Consider the following 16989-nt stretch of genomic DNA (forward strand, 5'->3'; position numbering starts at 1 on the left):
CTTAACCACTGGACCACCAGGGAAGTCCCTCCATAGCACTGAGTATCACCTAATATAGAGTTTATTTACTGTCTGTCTTCCCCTTGCCAGAAAGTAAGCCCCCAAAAGCAGGGATTCTTCTCTCTCCTCCCACAACAATATCCTCATGGCCTAAAACAATGCCTGATACATAGTGAAGCATCCAATAAATTTTTCTTGAATGAATGAATGGATTTCAGTTTGTGGTGAGGCCAAGTAGCCCTAGGTGCATTAGAAAAATAAGGGTGGATTGTTTCCAGATGGATTGTATCAATAATTTGGCTTTGACACCATTGGTACAAAAGCCATCTTTGTGTTACTTTTTCCTATGTCTTCTCTGTAGGTTCTCCTCTATGCAGTTCTCTAAATAAAATTATTGTGGAGGAAAGCCTTTGCAGCATTAGGAGTTCGAGTATTCAATATGCCTAAGTGTTACCCCAGTATCTTGCCATGCAGTGCCCAGAGGTATTCCATAGTTCCAACCTTATGCTGGTCCACTTTAGGCATAGTTCAGTGACTATTCCAGCACCATGATTCTATCTGATTTGTTCTTCCCCTTCTCATTTCACTTGATATTCTTTCTTTATTGTTTTTGATCATGTTCCTTGAAATTTAACTCCTTCAACATTTCATTAATGTCTCTTCTAATAACTTTTCAGATTCCTTAAATATAAGTTGGTATTTTTCCATGCCTTAAAATTGTTACATATTTAAGTTTTCAAAAAGGTTTACAGTGTATTATATTCTTTAGTTGAGTCCATACTCAGAAATGTGTCCAGTTTTTAGAATTAATATTCTTTATAAGTTCGAAATAGGTGGGGGTTGTAGGAGGCCTAAACAATTCCAGACAGGTAAAGTAAGTAAGCACTGAGAAATCCACACAGTTCTCATAAACAGCCACTGCTCACTCCTGTCATTGTCAACACTTGTGAATGAACAAGGTGGTTTTTATGGGCTGTCTGGGTGTGTCTGCCTTCATTGGCCTCTGAAATCTCCATACTTCAACCATGGGGAAACACACATAAACATTTTGAGTCTAAAAGGTGCATGAGGGACTTCCCTGGTGGTCCAGTGGTTAAGAATTCACCTGCCAAGGCAGGAGACTCTGGTTTGATCCCTGGTCTGGGAAGACCCCACAAGCCAAGAAGCAACTAAGCCCGTGTGCCATAAGTACTGAGGCCAGGGTCTAGAGCCTGTGCGCCACAAGAGCAGCCCCGGCATCACAGCCAGAGAGCGGCCCTGTCGCTGCAGCTGGAGAACGCCGCGGGCAGCAACGAAGACCCAGCACGACCAAAAGTAAGTACATAATAAAATAATTTTTAAAAAATAAATAAAAAGTGCACAAGCAATGTTAAGGCTGTAGTTTTTTTCATGTACAACCTCGTTCTCTGTTACCTAAGACTTTATAATTGCTATATGCCCTTCTACCATGAAGAACGCAGTCTTTTTATTCAAACCTGAGTTTGACTCTACCTTGACTTCTTATGGACCAAGTCTCATTTTTCCACCATCTACTTTTCAAAAAAAGGGTTGCTAGATCTACCCCTCAAGGCTGTTATGAGAATCACCTGCCTAGCACTGTGTCTTGGTGCTTAATAAATGCTTTTGCTATGACTGTATTGAAATCATAACTTAGATATAATGTTTAACAGGGGAACTTCCAAGCATGCACAAAAGTGGAGAAAGTAGCTTATTGAATCTCAAAGTGCCCAGCTTCAACAATTATCCACCCATGCTGATCTTTCATATACACATCCCACTGAGTCCCCCTGAGATTATTCTGAAACAAATCACAGATATGTCATTCATCCACAAATATGTATCTCTGAAGGATATTCTTTTAAAAGAATAACCCTGAAAGATGATTGGAACTAACAATTCCTTGTTATTGTTTAGTTGCTAAGTTGTGTCTGACTCTTGTGACCCCCATGGACTGTGGCATGCTGGGGTCCTCTGCCCATGGGATTTCGCAGGTAAGAATACTGGAGTGGGTTGCCAATTCCTAAATATTATAAAAATCCAGTTAGTATTCAAATTTTTCAGTTGTTACATAAGTTTTTTTTAGCAGTTTGTTTAAATCAGTATCCAGTTAAGATCCTTTTATATTTATTATACCACTTAATATTTTATTGGAAAAGTAATTAAGGTGTGGGAAGGGATTTTGCTGTAAGAAAGTTCATTGCAGTGTTGTTTAGAATGCAGAAAAAGTAAAATAAGTTAATTATAGAAAAGATAAGCTTCAAAGAAATAGAACATATTTAAATTTAAAATAGTAATGTAGGGAATTCCCTGGCCACCCGGTGGTTAGCACTTTGCACTTTGACTGCCATAGGCCTGGGTTCCCTGGTCAGGGAACTAAGAGCAGTGCAGCCAAAGGGAAAAAAAATGCTGTAGAAAGACTGTGATGAGCAGAAAAGGTATTGGTAAGTGGAAGAAGCAGGTATAAAACAGTACTTATACTTTCTATTTTTGCTAATAAAATATGTATCTTATATACCTGTTTCTGAATGGTGAGGAAACAAGCAGTTATAACGCTCTCAAATTTTAGAATTAATTTTTCTTTTTCACGTATGAGTTGTGTAATAAAAAGTTATTAAAAATAAAAATGCAGCAGGAGTGCATCTTGGCGGTCGTTTTGGTTTCATCCGGAGTTAGTTATATTTGGCATGTTATGCTTTCTTCTTACCATGCGTCTCCTCATGTGATCTGCAGAGAAGTTCTCTGAGGTGAGAAAAGGCAGGAGCTCTGAGGGTTTGTGCCTTCACCTGAAGCCAGCACCAAGCCCCACAAAAGCGCATTCAGATGGCTATTGTTCTCTGTTTGGGACGCATGATCTCATGCGGTCTCGGCGTGCCATCCCGCAAAGGTGGGAGGCAGGGATGTGCTTAGACTAATCTTCCTTTACCAAAGGGGAAACCAAGTTGCTGTCCGTAGGTTGGCACTAGAGCCAGGGTTTGGTCCAGATGTCAGCTGCTGGCCCTCATCGTGAGACAACACATTGCCTGGCATCAGAGTTTCAACATCTTTGTGTAGGTGTGTGAGGGGCAGGACCTCCTCTTGTTTGGCCAAGGGAGTGCTTAATCCTGCCTCCGTGTAACACCGCACATCGCCTTGTGAGTTTCGGGATCTGACCCAACTTGCCCTGGTTCTCCACACCCCTTTAGGGTAGGATTGACTTCTGCTTGTCTTCACTTTCAGTAAACTGTTCACTTTCTAACTGCTGTCAGCTCCTTTAGCCTTTGTGGCCGATGCCTGCAGTCTCTGGTCCCTCTCAGGGCGTGCCCCTATGCTCAGCTCAGGCCCCTGTGGCTCTCTGAGCCCCTCACCCAGGGCCCGTCTGGTCGGGCTGCTGGCCATGCACCATGCCCTCCCCACCCCCACCACATTGCTGCTTCTAGTCTGGGCTCTGCTCCACCAGTTCTCTGGAGCTGGCCCCCACTCCTCCTTTTTCGAATCCCCATCTATACCCTCAGCTTAGTCATATATTCCTTGTTCTCTAATTAGGTCTCTAGATGTCCATCTTTTCTCACCTGCAAGACTGTGGGCTCCTTGCAGGCAGGCGCTGTCAACAATGGTGCTGACGATAACAGCTCTGATGTGACCCAGCATCACTGTGACTCTGGGTGACTGGGCACATCTCCTGGACCAGCCAGAGCTTCATGATTTACGAAATTTCTCATCAGTGATGACAACAAGCTTGTGTCATTATTCCTCTTGACAGATGCAGAAACTGAAGCCTTGAGAGGGTGAGGAACTTGTCCAAGGTCACCCAGCTAGAAAGTGACAGAGCAAGAATTTTTGACCATATATGTCTGTCTGATTGCAAAGTCTGTGCTTTTCCACACCATGCATACTCTTTGTCACTGTTGGTTGCTTGATTCAGATTTCCCTGAGTGTTATTCACTGTGACATCCTTGGGGTCCTCCTTTCTCAGTGGTAGAAAACCTTCCTGTTAATCAGAGAGCAGAGGATAATCTCTCTGGCCAAGGTATTCAGGGCTGGGCTCCTCTGAGCCCAGGGAGTTGGCTGAGATGGGAACACGCCAAGCTCTGTGTGTTCCTCCTACCCCTGTTTCCTCATCTCTGCTATCCCTTCACTGCCTCACAACTTCCTTCTCTTGTTTTTTCCCTGGAGAACATTCTCTCTAGATGATCAGGGGGCCCTGGAGCTGCAGGTCTGATAGCTCTTGATGGAGTTGGTAAGAAAATGGAGCCACAGATCAGCAAGAGTCCGGACTGTAGACGGACCCCCTATGCCTGCCCCCTGCAGCTCGCATACTCCCGGTGGATTCTTCCTGTACTCTTCCTCCTCCCCATCCCCCAATCAGAATTCAGGCTTTAGAGCTCCTGAGCCCTTAGGCTAAGCCCCACCCCTCTCCCAGCATCTTGAAGTTTAGGGGCTGCTTCAAGTGAGAGATTCCCAAGCAGGGGTGTGTTGGAGAGACTTCTGGGGGCAGCCGGTCCTGGGAGCATGGGGGAAAGGTGATCACTGCCGCTGTCTCCAAGGACATTGATTGAGCTTCCTAGGAGACCCTCTGCCCTTTCCCCCCCTCCCAGCAGCCCAGGCGAGCAGGGACCAAGCTTGCTTATTGTCACCTGACGCTGGGCAGCCACTGATCCCATTGGTGGAGCCAGATTCGGTCTGGCTCTTTCGTTCTTTCTCGCCTTCTCTGCCTCTCTCTCCTCCACGCCGCTTTGATTTCGCTCTCGCTTCTCTCCCGGCTAGGAGCATTGCCTCTCCAGGGGCAGAAGCGTTGCGCTGCAGAGTCAAACGGGAGCTGCCAGCGGGGCATGGAAGAAGCCTCCTTGGCAGCCACGAGAGGAGCTAGGGGAGCAAGAGAGTGCTGCTGCCTGTGACCTAGACCCCGGCTGCTGCCCCTCTGCCCGAGGAGCACGTCCACACAGAGGTCCTCCGTTCCCTCCCGTCCAGATCTCCCTCTGCAGAGCCCGGCGGAGCCAGGTGAGTGTTCTTCCTCCCCAGAACATCCTGCTGTCAATCCGGAGACGTGGCCAGGGGCTAGGAGCTGGGGGCACCAGGGTCCCGCCACTGCCCGCGGTGCCCACCTGGAGTGCCGCGGACGACGACCTTGTCCCCTTTCCCCTGGGCCCTCAGCAGAGGGGTTCACAGCTGGACCCAGTCCCCGGGGCAGCAATGCCACCCGTGACCATTCTGCTGCAGTCCGCGATGCCACCGGGGACGGGGTGGGGGCGACGCGTTCCCTCTGGCATGCGGTGGCTGCTCTGAACAGGCACGGGCGGCCTGGGGTCACCAGTGTGTATGGCGTGAGTGCTTGCTTGTCAGGGGACTAGAGGCTTGCTTGCGTACATAGTTCTGTCTGCCTGTACTTGTGTTCATGCATGGTGTGTCTGGAAACATACGTTTCTTTTGCATGTGAGGTCCATGTGTGGGGGACCAGTTATCTGAGTAGCTTGGGGGCTGTGTGGGCTGGGGGTGATGTGAGGCAGTATATTTCTGGGATGGACATATCACTTGTCACGTGTGTGGGAGTGCTTATTGTTGGGGGAGGGGAACGCATGCAACCAGAGGGTTTCTAGGTGGGGAGGCACAACTCCGGAGCAGGAGGAGGGATGGAGGTGGAGAGAGTGGGCAGAAACCTCTGTCCATGGGCAGGTCCACCTGCGTAGGTGCGCAAACCTGTTGGCATGAGAAGGATGGGGCTGGCAGAACCTGGCAGAGACAAACACATTCTCCAAGTCTGTGGCTTTGAGCCCGGAGGAGCCGTGAGCGAGAATACCAGAATATGGGCAGAGGTTGACGTGTGTGCGAATACACACGTGTGTGCAAGCAGGCGGAGGTGGCACGCATGCATGTTAGTGCCTGTGGCCTCCTTTCTTCCCCAAATATGGCTTGTGGGAAGGCGTGTGTGCATACGTGTGTGTGAGAGCCTGAGGATGTGAACATGCGTGGGTTTGTGTGGAGGTGCCAGCTTGTGGAGAGCCAGCTGTAGGACATTCTTAGAATGCAGAAGGTGGTGGAGGGGACCCGAGTGCATAGGTGAGTGAGGAGGACAAGGATGTCTGAGGAGGTGTGTGCAGCCATGTGCGGCAGGCGTGGGTGGGCAGACCCAGTGCGTGTGCCTCCGCGTGTGGGTGTGTGTAAATGCTTGTCTTGGGGTGGATTACATGGGACCATGGGTGCTGTCTCAGCCTGTCCATCAAACCCTGCCTTTCCCCATCATCTGGGCTTAGAGACCCGGGTACACGCCCACCCTTGGTCCTCTCGGCTTTGTTGTTCTCCCAGTGTCACTCACAGTCACCCCCCAAAGCTAGCATGGGCTCCCCAAAGCTAGATCTGAGCTCCCCTAGAACTGGAGGGAGGAAAGGAAGAGCCAGGTGCTGGAGACCCCACCACCAAACACGGCTGCCCCGCCTCTGGGAGGGGTATGAGAACAGGAGTGGGGGGCAGGGCTGGGTATCCGCCCTCGGGGTCAGTGTAGACTGCATCCCGTGTGGGTGGAAGATGGCCCCTCGGGCCCTCTGGGGGATGTGCTTGTGTGTGTCTGCGTTGGTGTGCGTGGGTGCATGTGTGTGGGTGCATTTGAGGGGGCACATGTGTGTCTCCCAGGGAGCTCCTCACTGGAAGCCCGAGGGATGGCAACTTCCCCCTGCTCCACACCTGTCCCCATGAATTACCAACTGGTTTATTATCACACAGTTGTTTCTAGACACTCATCCCATTCTGTTTGATTCGGGGGTGGACCTGGTAGCAACACCGTGCTTATTTACCGTAGGATTCCCATACACGGAGCCACTGGCATTTGGCTGTATTTTATCGCAGGCAGGCACACAATTTAGGGTAGAAAGCTAAGATGAAACAAGGACTCAGGTGACATCCTAGGACTGGTAGGAGCCATCATCCATATTCTTCACCCTGTGCCTGCCACCCAGGCGGCCCATGGGTTAATTTAGAGGTGCCGGGCTCTGGAGCAGGGCTAACTGACAGGAGAGTGTGGGTTGGATCTTATGAGAGCTATAATTAGAAGTACCTGCTTTCGAAGGCACAAGGTGCCCTCACCATTAGCACCTGGGTGAGGGAGAGAGACAGGGAGAAAAGGAGATGACACCCCAGAAATCTGAGTGTGCTGACACTGGGCTTGAGGAAGGCAGGAGCTCCGCGGGGGACAGAGAATGCACCCCGGGGCAGAGTCCGATCATGTGCTCTTGGCCCAGAGACAGGCCCCCCCACCTCCTCCTCCCTCGCAGTTCCCCACCCTGTTCCCCAGAGGTCCTCTGAGCCAGGCCAAAGCCAAGGCCAGAGCCAGCTCGTCCCAGTTACAGTAGGTGACAATGATGATGTGTGGTCCTTTCAGACCCGGAACAGCAGCCGGGGCAGAAAGAGTGAGGAGGGAGGTGAGAGAGAAGGCAGTTCCTTGAAAGGGAAGGATGGAAAGAGGAAAAATAAATAGCAGTAGAGCCGTGAGCACCTGGGCATACACAAGCACACGCCACGTGTACCACGAATCACACGCACGCACACACACACACACACACACACACACAAGGGGACATAACCTTAGCTTAAAGATAAAGAGCTTAGACTCTGGATTCAGACCTGCATTCCAATCACTTTCCAGCGGAGTGGCCTTTGGCATCTTAGTACCACCCTCCACCCCCGACCTCAGCTACTTAATCAGTAAAATAGGGATAATGATAATAATAATTGTGAGGCTTGCATGAGATGATGTTTGTGAAATTATTAGCACGTAGTTGGCCTGCAAGAGATGTAAAGGTTAAAAACTAGTCATTGAAGAGTCAAGTAAGCACAGGATCTGCTGAAAGAAAAAGAAAAAAAAAATGGAGTTGAAAAGTTACAGGTGCAAGAGAGCCATGGCCTGCCGCCCCTCCTGCCACCAGTGGATCCACTCATCTCCACGGCGCTGTGCTCCCAGCCCCTTCGTGGTGATCCTTGCTGAGTCACCCCCAGGGTGGAGGGGGCCTGGGCTCGAGCGCCCTGGCACCCAGGCCTCTGGGCTGCCAGTGCCCCCTGCCCGCTGAGCCCTCACCCCGTCTCCAGTGGGTGCTTCCCACCGCTCCTACGCCTCCTTGCACTGTTCTCTCCAGCACCCCCCTTCTCTTTTCACGCCTGCTGGCTGAGGGCCCCCTCCTCGGCTCCATCTGCTGCAAATCTGTCCCGCCCCGCGTCTGCAGCATTCCCACTGCCTCCGCCACCTGTCAGGTGCCGTCTGCTCTGCAGACCCTCTGCAGACAGCCAAGAGCCCCCCCAGGGGGCCCCCAGCCCACCTTTGGCCACACCCCTCCAGCCCTCCCCATGGCATCTTCCCATCAGATCCGGCAAGGCAGGTACAAGTGAAGGCTCCTCAAGGTTCCACCTAGCAAGGGATGGTGGGAGCAAGGCATTCTAGAAGGTTCCGTGGCGGGGAGGGAGGTACTGAATCTTCTCTTCCTGCAGTCCTCACAGAAGCCAACCCAGTGGGGAGCATGGAGCTGCTGTCCACGCCCCACAGCATCGAGGTCAACAATATCACCTGCGACTCATTCCGCATCTCCTGGGCCATGGAGAACAGCGACCTGGAGAGGGTCACCCACTACTTCATCGACCTGAACAAGAAGGAGAATAAGAACTCCAACAAGTTCAAGCACCGGGTGAGCGCAGGCTGCCCAGCGCGCCTCCTCCCAGAGTCTGCTCTCCAAGGAGGCAGGCTGACAGGATGCCTAGAGGGGAGTGTTGGGCATTGGAGAGGCCTGACCCCAGCCCAGCTCCTACTGGGTAATCTTGGGCAAGTTTAACCTCTCTCTTCCCCCAGTAAAAAGGGAATAATAATAATAATGCCAGCTTGTGAGAGGCTTCATGGAGGTAATTGTCTGTGTGGTGTTCCACTTGGGCCCAGCCCACCATGAAGAGCACTACCAGCATCTGATTGGACCTTCCCACGGGGCGGGAAGACCCAGGGTGCAGCCACAGACATCACACCTGGGGATGTCTCAGGGGTCCGACAAAGCCCCTAACTCAGGAAGCAGCCTTGTTGTTGATGGGGTGGGCCTTGGGCAGAGGTGGGGCCCATTGCTTGGTCCTCAAGCCCCTGAGGGGCGGTTTTCCAGGTGGCGCTAGTGGTAAAGAACCTGCCTGCCAATGCAGGAGACGGAAGAGACGCGGGTTCGATCCCTGGGTGGGGAAGATCCCCTGGAGGAGGGCATGGCAACCCACTCCAGTATTCTTGCCTGGAGAATCCCCATGGACAGAGGAGCCTGGCGGGCTACAGTCCATGGGGTCGCAAGGAGTCGGACATGACTTAGTGACCGAGCACACACACGCACGCGGGCCCTCGTGATCCTCTCTGCCCTCACCCTCTGGCCTATCCTTCACTGGGTTTAGAAAAGAGATGGCGTGGTGAGTCCTCTGATGGCTGGGGTGTCCTTTCCCTGGGTTAGAGCTAGTGTGGGGGCAGGCAGGAGGAAGGCTCCCATCTTCTCGAACTGGTGAGCTGGCAGCGAGGCAGGGGGAAGAGTGAGGTGGGAAGGAGCTGGTTCCCACGACGACCGCATCGTGTGGGTTACTCACCCTCTCTTTCTTTGGAACTGGCTCTCCGATCTGGGTGTCTTTTGGCAGGCCAGTTGCCACGGTGACGTGAATGTTCAACACCACCCCCTTAACCCTCCTCCCCCCAAAGAAGAAGGCATATTTTCCCTTCCTCCCTGGCTTCTCAGCATTTGCCGTTGCCGTGGAGACGGCGCTGCACTGTGCAGCGCTCTCGAAGTGTCCCTCGAAAATGAAGGTCTCGCCGCCCTCAACTTTGCGGGCCTCCACCCCAGTGGCCTTTCTCCTCCGTTCCCAAGAGAACGGGCATCAGGGGTTAAGGGGGTGGAGGCTGGGGAGGGTCTGTACGGCCTTCCCAATGGCCACTGCTTGCTTCTGCAGGAAAATGGTGGCCAGGGCACTGAGCCATTGCGTCCTGGAGACTCCGGCTGTCTTCAACAGGAAGGTGGCCATCGGGGAGTGGGAGGCCTGGGGGGATGCCAAGGGTGGACGTGACCTCCAGTGTGACTCTTGGCTCTCTGCACCTCACTTCTCAGGATGTCCCCACCAAGCTTGTTGCCAAGGCTGTGCCGCTGCCCATGACAGTGAGGGGCCACTGGTTCCTGAGTCCCCGCACCGAGTACAGTGTGGCGGTGCAGACTGCCGTGAAGCAGAGCGACGGGGAGTACCTGGTGTCTGGCTGGAGCGAGACGGTCGAGTTCTGCACTGGGGGTGAGGTTCTGCTGTCCGGCTGCTTTGGCTGGTTTAGCGATGGTCAGGAGGGGGCTTCCTCTTAACCCAGCACACACTTAGCAACTCCTGCTGGATGTGGGCACCACACTCTGGCTGACACCGTGGAGGAGACCCACTCCTGCCACCCCAAAGCCTGCAGTCTGATGCAGGAGGCACATGCAAGCACTGCTAATTGCATTGACCATACCACTTCTGGAAAGGGGTGGAGTTACTTCTCTGGCCTGGGGCAAGCATAAGTGTGGGAAATCACACATAACATAAATTTACCACCTTAACCATTTTTCAACGTACAGTCCAGCAGGATTAAGTATGTTCATGTTGGCATGCAATCCATGTCTACAAAGTTTTCATCTTCCCAAGCTTGAAACATTATGCCCCCTTAAACAACAACTTCCTTTCCCCCTCATTAAATGCCCCAGAAACCACCCTCACTCTTTTTGTAAATTTGACAACTCTCAGTATCTCATATGGGATTTTCCTGGTGGCTCAGACAGTAAAGAATCTGCTTCCCAATGCAGGAGACCTGGGTTCAATATCTAGGTCGGGAAGATGCCCTGGAGGAGGGAATGGCAACCCACTCCAGTATTCTTGCCTGGAGAGTCCCATGGACAGAGGAGCCTGGCTAGCTACAGTCCAGTATCTCATACGAGAGGAATCACACAATATTTGCACTTCTGTGACTGGCTTATTCATTTGGCAAAATGTCTTCAAGATTCATCCGTGTTGTAGCATGTGTCAGAATTTCTTTCCTTTTTAAGGCTCAATAACATCCCATTGTATGGATGGACCACATTTTGTTTATTGATCATTGGTTGATGGACACTTGGTGGGACCATCACATTTTGTTTGTCTTGAGCTTCCACTCAGCCTTGGAAAATGGTCCCGCAAACTCACCTATTAGCTTGCAAACTCCACCATGAACAGACACTGGGGCTTCTGCGTATTGGGTCACTGGTGACCCAGGATCTGCCCCACAATCTTCCATTCTTTTGTTGTCCACGTGAGAATTGCTCCAGATCTTCCCCCGTCACAAGGAAGGGGCAGGAACATCCTTAGCCTCAGGCCTCAGAGGCTGCTGACTCCATCCTCTGCCAAGGCGTGTGCCCCAGCTCTCCTTGACCTGCCTTTCTCTTTTGAGTGGTGTTTTTTCCCATAACTTGGCTGCAAAACCCCACTCTGGAGGTGCTCCTGCACCTTGCACGGAAAGTCTCTTGGTGTACCCCAGAACTCTACATGCAGTGGGAGTCCATTCAAACTGGGGAGCTGGGGATGGCTGCAATCCAGTTCCTCCTTCTCTTGTCAATGCAGCGCCCTGGCCAGGGCTGCATTAGCAAGGAGGAAAGGGCAGCTTTTCCTGCTTCATTCAAAGGTGCTGTCTAGATGAGCAGCAGCCCTGCCTGGACCCCGCGGCCCTAGCCTCTGGCCCTGGCCCAGCCAGTCCAGTTTTACCATCCTGTTTCCAGGCTTCCTCCTTTCTCCTGGGATGCTTAGGCAGAGTCATTGCCCCTGACCCTGGGCTAAGCCTTCCCCTCAGTTGTCTGCAGTTTCCCCCTCAGTTATTGTTCTGTTGCTAAGTCGTGTCCGACTCTTTGCAACCCCAAGGACAGCAGCATGCCAGTCTTTGCTGTCCTTAATGATCTCCCTGAGTTTTCTCAAACTCATGTCCATTGAGTCAGTGATGCCATCCAATCATGTCATTCTCTGTCACCCCTTTCTCCTCCTGCCTCCGATCTTTCCCAGCATCAGGATCTTTTCCAGTGAGTTGTCTCTTCACATCAGGTGGCCAACGTATTGGAGCTTCAGCATCAGTCCTTCCAACAAATATTCAGGGTTGATTTCCTTTAGGATTGACTGGTTTGATCTCCTTGCCGTCCTGAAATTACACCTGACTTCCATATGGTGGTGTGGACAGGCTCATACCTGCTGGATTTGAGGGGCTCTCCCCAAAGGACCTCAGATTCTTTCCTCTCAATCTTTTGCCTCTTGGTTCTCTTTTCACATGAGAATGGTCTGGGATTACAGACTCTGGGTCCCTCGACATGACTGTATAACTGGGCAGCCCTCTGCCCTTTTCTAATGCAGAGCCCTGAGTCCGTGGTCACAGGGCACTGAGGCGACAGGACAGACAGCCCCCAGCTACCCACGTCCCAGCCAGGCCAGGCGGTCCTTTCTGGTCCACGGCGCTGTGACTGCCTGGTCTCCCCTGCACCCTGAGGACAGAGGTGGCTGACGTTCCCGGTGGGCAGTGAGTGATCTGAGGGGGAGGCTGTGACGCCCCGCCTGGCCCTCAGCTCACCCTCCTGGGCTCTTGCAGATTATGCCAAGGAGCACCTGGCCCAGCTACAGGAGAAGGCTGAGCAGATCGCAGGCCGCATGCTCCGCTTCTCCGTCTTCTACCGCAACCATCACAAGGAATACTTCCAGCATGCCAGGTACGGCCCGCCCTGGACTTCCTGCCCCGGCTCTGCCCACTACCCTGGCCCTCTGATGTCACCCCCACCCTGGTAGTTGCCAGACCCTCCTCTGGTGTCCTCACCACCCCCCATTTCCCAGGCTGGTTCTGGGGGGATGTTGGGCTCCAGAGAAGGAAAGGGGCTTCAGAATGGTGCTGCCTGGAGGCACTGCACTGACAGGCCTGAGTGAATGAGGTCCTGGGGTTAATCCTCCTTTCAGAGAGGCCCTTTTGCTGAGCTCTAAGGCTGCAGGGGGCACAGTGGTAAAGAATTCACTTGCCAATGCAGGAGACACAGGAGACGTGGGTTTGATCCCTGGGTCAGGAGGGTCCCCTGGAGGAGGAAATGGCAACCCACTCCAATATCCCTGCCTGGGAAATCCCATGGACAGAGGAGCCTGGCGGGCCACAGTCCATAGGGTCACAAAGAGCTGGACGTGACTGAGCGCACATGCGCACAAGGCTACAGGTCGGCTGTCCCTCCAATTCGGGCCCTGGTGTCAAGGGAGGTGGTGAGGGGAACACAGAGTGAGAGGATGCTGAGCAGGAAGGGTCGTGATCTTCAAACTGTGTGCTGGGAAGCCTGCAGGCTCCGGGGAAGGATCTCGGGGCATCCTCGGGTGGTGCTGAAGGGTTAGTGAGGAACTCAGAGGACAAGGCCGGGTGAGCCCTGCCCCCATCATCCAGCCAGGGCCCAGCTTCAGGTCTGTTACCTCTGCCTGCCTGTGTATAATTTCCTTGGGGGATACAAGAGGGGTTCTGTTTGAATGTTTGAGGTATTTTTAAAATGTCTGAAAATTGGTGATCTGATCCAACACCCTCAGCCTACAAATGGGGAGACTGAGGCCCAGAGGGCCAGCAGGTCCAGGGGCTGCCCATACACTCTTCGCTGCCTGATACCACTCCAAGTCCTTGTCCTTCTAAGGCTGGGCCAGCGCAAGCTGCCACTGTTACTGTTTTTATCACTGCAGTCAGCTGGGGTGGGGCGTTCTGACCTGACCCCAGGGGGTTCTTCTGTGTTTGTTCTAAAGAAGGGAGGCAGTAGGTGAGTGGGGAGGACACTGGCCCAGTTTGGGCTCATCTATCAGCAAGCAAGGGAGAGACACAGAGCATCCATGTACGCTGGAATATAAAGATGAATAGGGACTTCTCTGGTGGGCCAGTGGTTAAGATTCCATGATAGCACTGCAGGGTTCAATCCCTGGTTAGGGAACTAAGATCCCTGCATGTTGTAGAGTGTAGCCAAAAAAAAAAAAGAATAAAGGCATAGCCCCCACTCCTGCAAACCTGAATCTATCAAGGGGACAGTACAGCCAGAGGGAATGTAGTAAGTGTGTGTGATTGCTGAGTAAAGTTCAGTGCCCTGCACATAGTAAGCAGTCAAAGTTTTGTTGAATACAAGTGTTTGCTGTTCCTGGAAGGTTTTTGTTTTTTTTTAATATTTATTTGGCTGCCTCTTAGTTGCCTCATGTGGGATATTTTCTTGCAGTGTGCAGACTCTCTAGTTGTAGTGCACAGGTTTAGTTGCCCCGAGGCCCATGGGATTTTAGTTCCCCAACTAGGGATTGAGCCCACACCCCCTGCATTGGAAGGCGGATTCTTAACCACTGGACCACCAGGGAAGTCCCTGGAAGGTTTTAGAGGAGAAGGGACGGGACACCTGTTTTGGACTTTGAAGAATGGTTAGAAGTTTGCCAGATCAGGTGGGAGAAGGTGGAAAAGGCAATTCAGGCAGAGGGAAGAGGCAGGAGAGACCTGGGGTGGGGCTCTTGCATGGCTGTTACCTGTGCATGTGGGGGTGGTGGGAGGTGGGGCCAGAAAGACCAGATCTTCCCGATCTTGCTTTTTGTGCAAGCCCCATCAACAGGGTTTTAATCTGGGGAGTGGCAGGTTCAAATCTCTCCTCCGTGAAGGAGTGGGCTGGATCAGCCCCATCTCCAGGGCCCTCCCTTCTCTTGCCTTCTGGAATGTTCTATTTGTGACTGGTGGAGGCGGTAGCTGGTGGGAGAACTGGGAGCTGGACTGACTTCCTTCTTGGTCACACCACAGCCGCCAAGCCTCAGTCCAGCTAACCAAAAGCGTTTTCTCTTCCTCTTGGCATTTATTTTTCCCCTGCGGTGGGCAGGACCCACTGCGGGAACATGCTGCAACCCTACCTGAAGGACAACAGCGGCAGCCACGGCTCCCCGACCAGCGGCATGCTCCACGGCGTCTTCTTCAGCTGCAACACAGAATTCAACACCGGCCAGCCCCCGCAGGACTCCCCCTACGGCCGCTGGCGCTTCCAGATCCCCGCCCAGCGCCTCTTCAACCCCAGCACCAACCTCTACTTTGCGGACTTCTACTGTATGTACACGGCCTACCACTACGCCATCCTGGTACTGGCCCCCAAGGGTTCCCTGGGGGACCGCTTCTGCCGCGACCGTCTGCCTCTCCTGGACATTGCCTGCAACAAGTTCCTGACCTGCAGCGTGGAGGACGGGGAGCTGGTCTTCCGCCATGCCCAGGACCTCATCCTGGAGATCATCTACACCGAGCCGGTCGACCTGTCCCTGGGCACCCTGGGGGAGATCAGCGGGCACCAGCTGATGAGCCTGTCTACCGCCGACGCCAAGAAGGACCCCAGCTGCAAGACCTGCAACATCAGCGTGGGCCGCTAGGAACTCCTGGGGAGCCAGGGAGTTAGGGAGAGATGGCAGGCAGGGTGGTGATGGGTGGCATAAGCGCAGGGAGCTGGCTTTCTCTCCCTTGCCCCCCTGCTCCCTCCACGCCATCCATCTCCCTCTTCCCTTCCCTTCCCCAGGGCACTAGAAGCAACGGAGGGTGGTCCCTTGGCAGGCATGGCCTACCCATGCCTGGCCGAATTGGGAAGGCTTCTTAGCCTCAGCAGGTTGGTGGGGAGGGCGGGTGGATTTCTGGAGACTTCCCCTTTCCTTTGGTTTCCCTGCCCTGCTATTTCTTGCCTCATCCCAGGCCTCCATCTTAGGAGACCTGCCCTCCTAGGGTTCTCCCACGGAAGCCTTCCCTCCAAAGACCCACCTGTAGCTTGCCTGCCTCCAGAGGTGAGCTGAGAGCTGTGGGCGTGTTCTTCCTTAGCCCCACCCACCCCATGAGGGCCAATCACAGAATGCCCCTCCCCCACGAGCCAGGCCTTGGGGGGGGGCGTCCTACTGCAGGCCCCACCCTCTCCCTCTATAAATAGTCTCCTGCACCGCTGTGACCCCACCCCCACTCCACACCGTTATTCGTTGCTCCGGAGCACCCTCTTCCTGCATGGGGAGAGCCGTCCCTCTCCTTCTCCACCTGCCCTCTAGAAAAGGGCCCTCTTTCTCTTGGCTTTGGGGGCACCTGGCTGCTGGGGGGGGGGGGGTCCCCTTCTTCTGCCTGGAGGTGGTATAAATCCCAGCGGACTTTCTCCCTTGCTCAGAGTGCTGGGGTGTGCCGTGGCGGCCACTGGGGTCGAGGAGGGGGCCAGAGACCCCTGAGACCCAGAGGGACCCCTCCCCCAGCTGGGAGTGGGAGCCTCATGCCGAGGGGACCCGGCGTGGGACTGGGAGCGAGGGCGTTCCCACAGGGCCCTGGTACCCCGCCTGGCTGCGCGCTTGCTCGCTCATGCTGCCGGGGCACCGCCGCTGCGCCGTGCCTGTGTGTCATCTGGACTGCGGCTTCCCCGCGCCACCCCCACCTCGCGCCCCCTCCCCCGGCACTGTTGGCTCCTCACCTCGCGGCGAAGCCAGCCTCCTGGCGGAGGGCCCCTTCCCTGGGGAGCGCTTGTGAAGTCTTTCCTGGGCCACTCTATGTTTTCACCTCTTTCCTACTTTTGTGCGGGTCGTGGGAGTGCTGAGGGTGGACCGTAGATATGAGCAGACCTGGTGGGTGATGAGGAGAGGGGTCAACTAACGCATCCAGCTGTTTGAGGGGTGGAGAAGGATGTCAGGTGAAGGAGAGCAGCCCCCACAGTGACAGCGGACTTCTGTGATGAGAGACAGAAGGGGGCAGCAGGCCAACAAGGCCATATCTCAGTGAGCGGGCGAATGGGACAGCTGGTGGCCTCTTCTGTAGCCACGGGGAATGGTGTGGTCATCTGTGCTTTGGCCTGGATCAGGGCTGGGGGCCGAGGGAGGTGCATGGAGGAGAGGACGTGGGCCCCAGGCCCTTTCCCCTCTGCTGAGGGGGTGGCCCGCTGCCCTCCCCTGGCCCCGTGTCTGCCCTGGGCTGGGGGCACACCCACCTGTGCTGTGCTTGCATCAATAAACCACCATGGCCTGAGA

The 16989-nt window shown here is 53.8% G+C and overlaps 1 protein-coding gene across 2 annotated transcripts; it reads left to right on the forward strand.

Moving 5' to 3' along the window:
* Window positions 1–4111: 4111 nt before the first annotated feature.
* Window positions 4112–16989, forward strand: LOC122710137 (phytanoyl-CoA 2-hydroxylase interacting protein). 2 transcript variants are annotated; one of them, XM_043927729.1, is made up of 6 exons: window positions 4112–4216; window positions 4744–4977; window positions 8449–8642; window positions 10071–10245; window positions 12581–12698; window positions 14844–16989. In XM_043927729.1, the coding sequence occupies exons 3-6, from the start codon at window positions 8478–8480 to the stop codon at window positions 15376–15378; spliced, it is 993 nt and encodes a 330-aa protein (XP_043783664.1). In that variant the 5' UTR covers window positions 4112–4216; window positions 4744–4977; window positions 8449–8477; the 3' UTR covers window positions 15379–16989. The 2 variants fall into 2 exon arrangements, with proteins under 2 accessions (XP_043783664.1, XP_043783665.1); XM_043927730.1 differs by lacking the exon at window positions 4112–4216 and adding an exon at window positions 4444–4499.

This window comes from Cervus elaphus, chromosome 16 (genome assembly GCF_910594005.1).
Source record: "Cervus elaphus chromosome 16, mCerEla1.1, whole genome shotgun sequence".
Taxonomy (NCBI): domain Eukaryota; kingdom Metazoa; phylum Chordata; class Mammalia; order Artiodactyla; family Cervidae; genus Cervus; species Cervus elaphus.

What these genes read in the sequence shown, in the direction of transcription:
- LOC122710137 (XM_043927729.1), top strand. Translation starts at nt 8,478, where the DNA reads ATGGAGCTGCTGTCCACGCCCCACAGCATCGAGGTCAACAATATCACC. An exon ending in CCAACAAGTTCAAGCACCGG is followed by an intron (nt 8,643 to 10,070) that starts GTGAGCGCAGGC and finishes CTCACTTCTCAG; the next exon opens with GATGTCCCCACCAAGCTTGT. An exon ending in GAATACTTCCAGCATGCCAG is followed by an intron (nt 12,699 to 14,843) that starts GTACGGCCCGCC and finishes TGCGGTGGGCAG; the next exon opens with GACCCACTGCGGGAACATGC.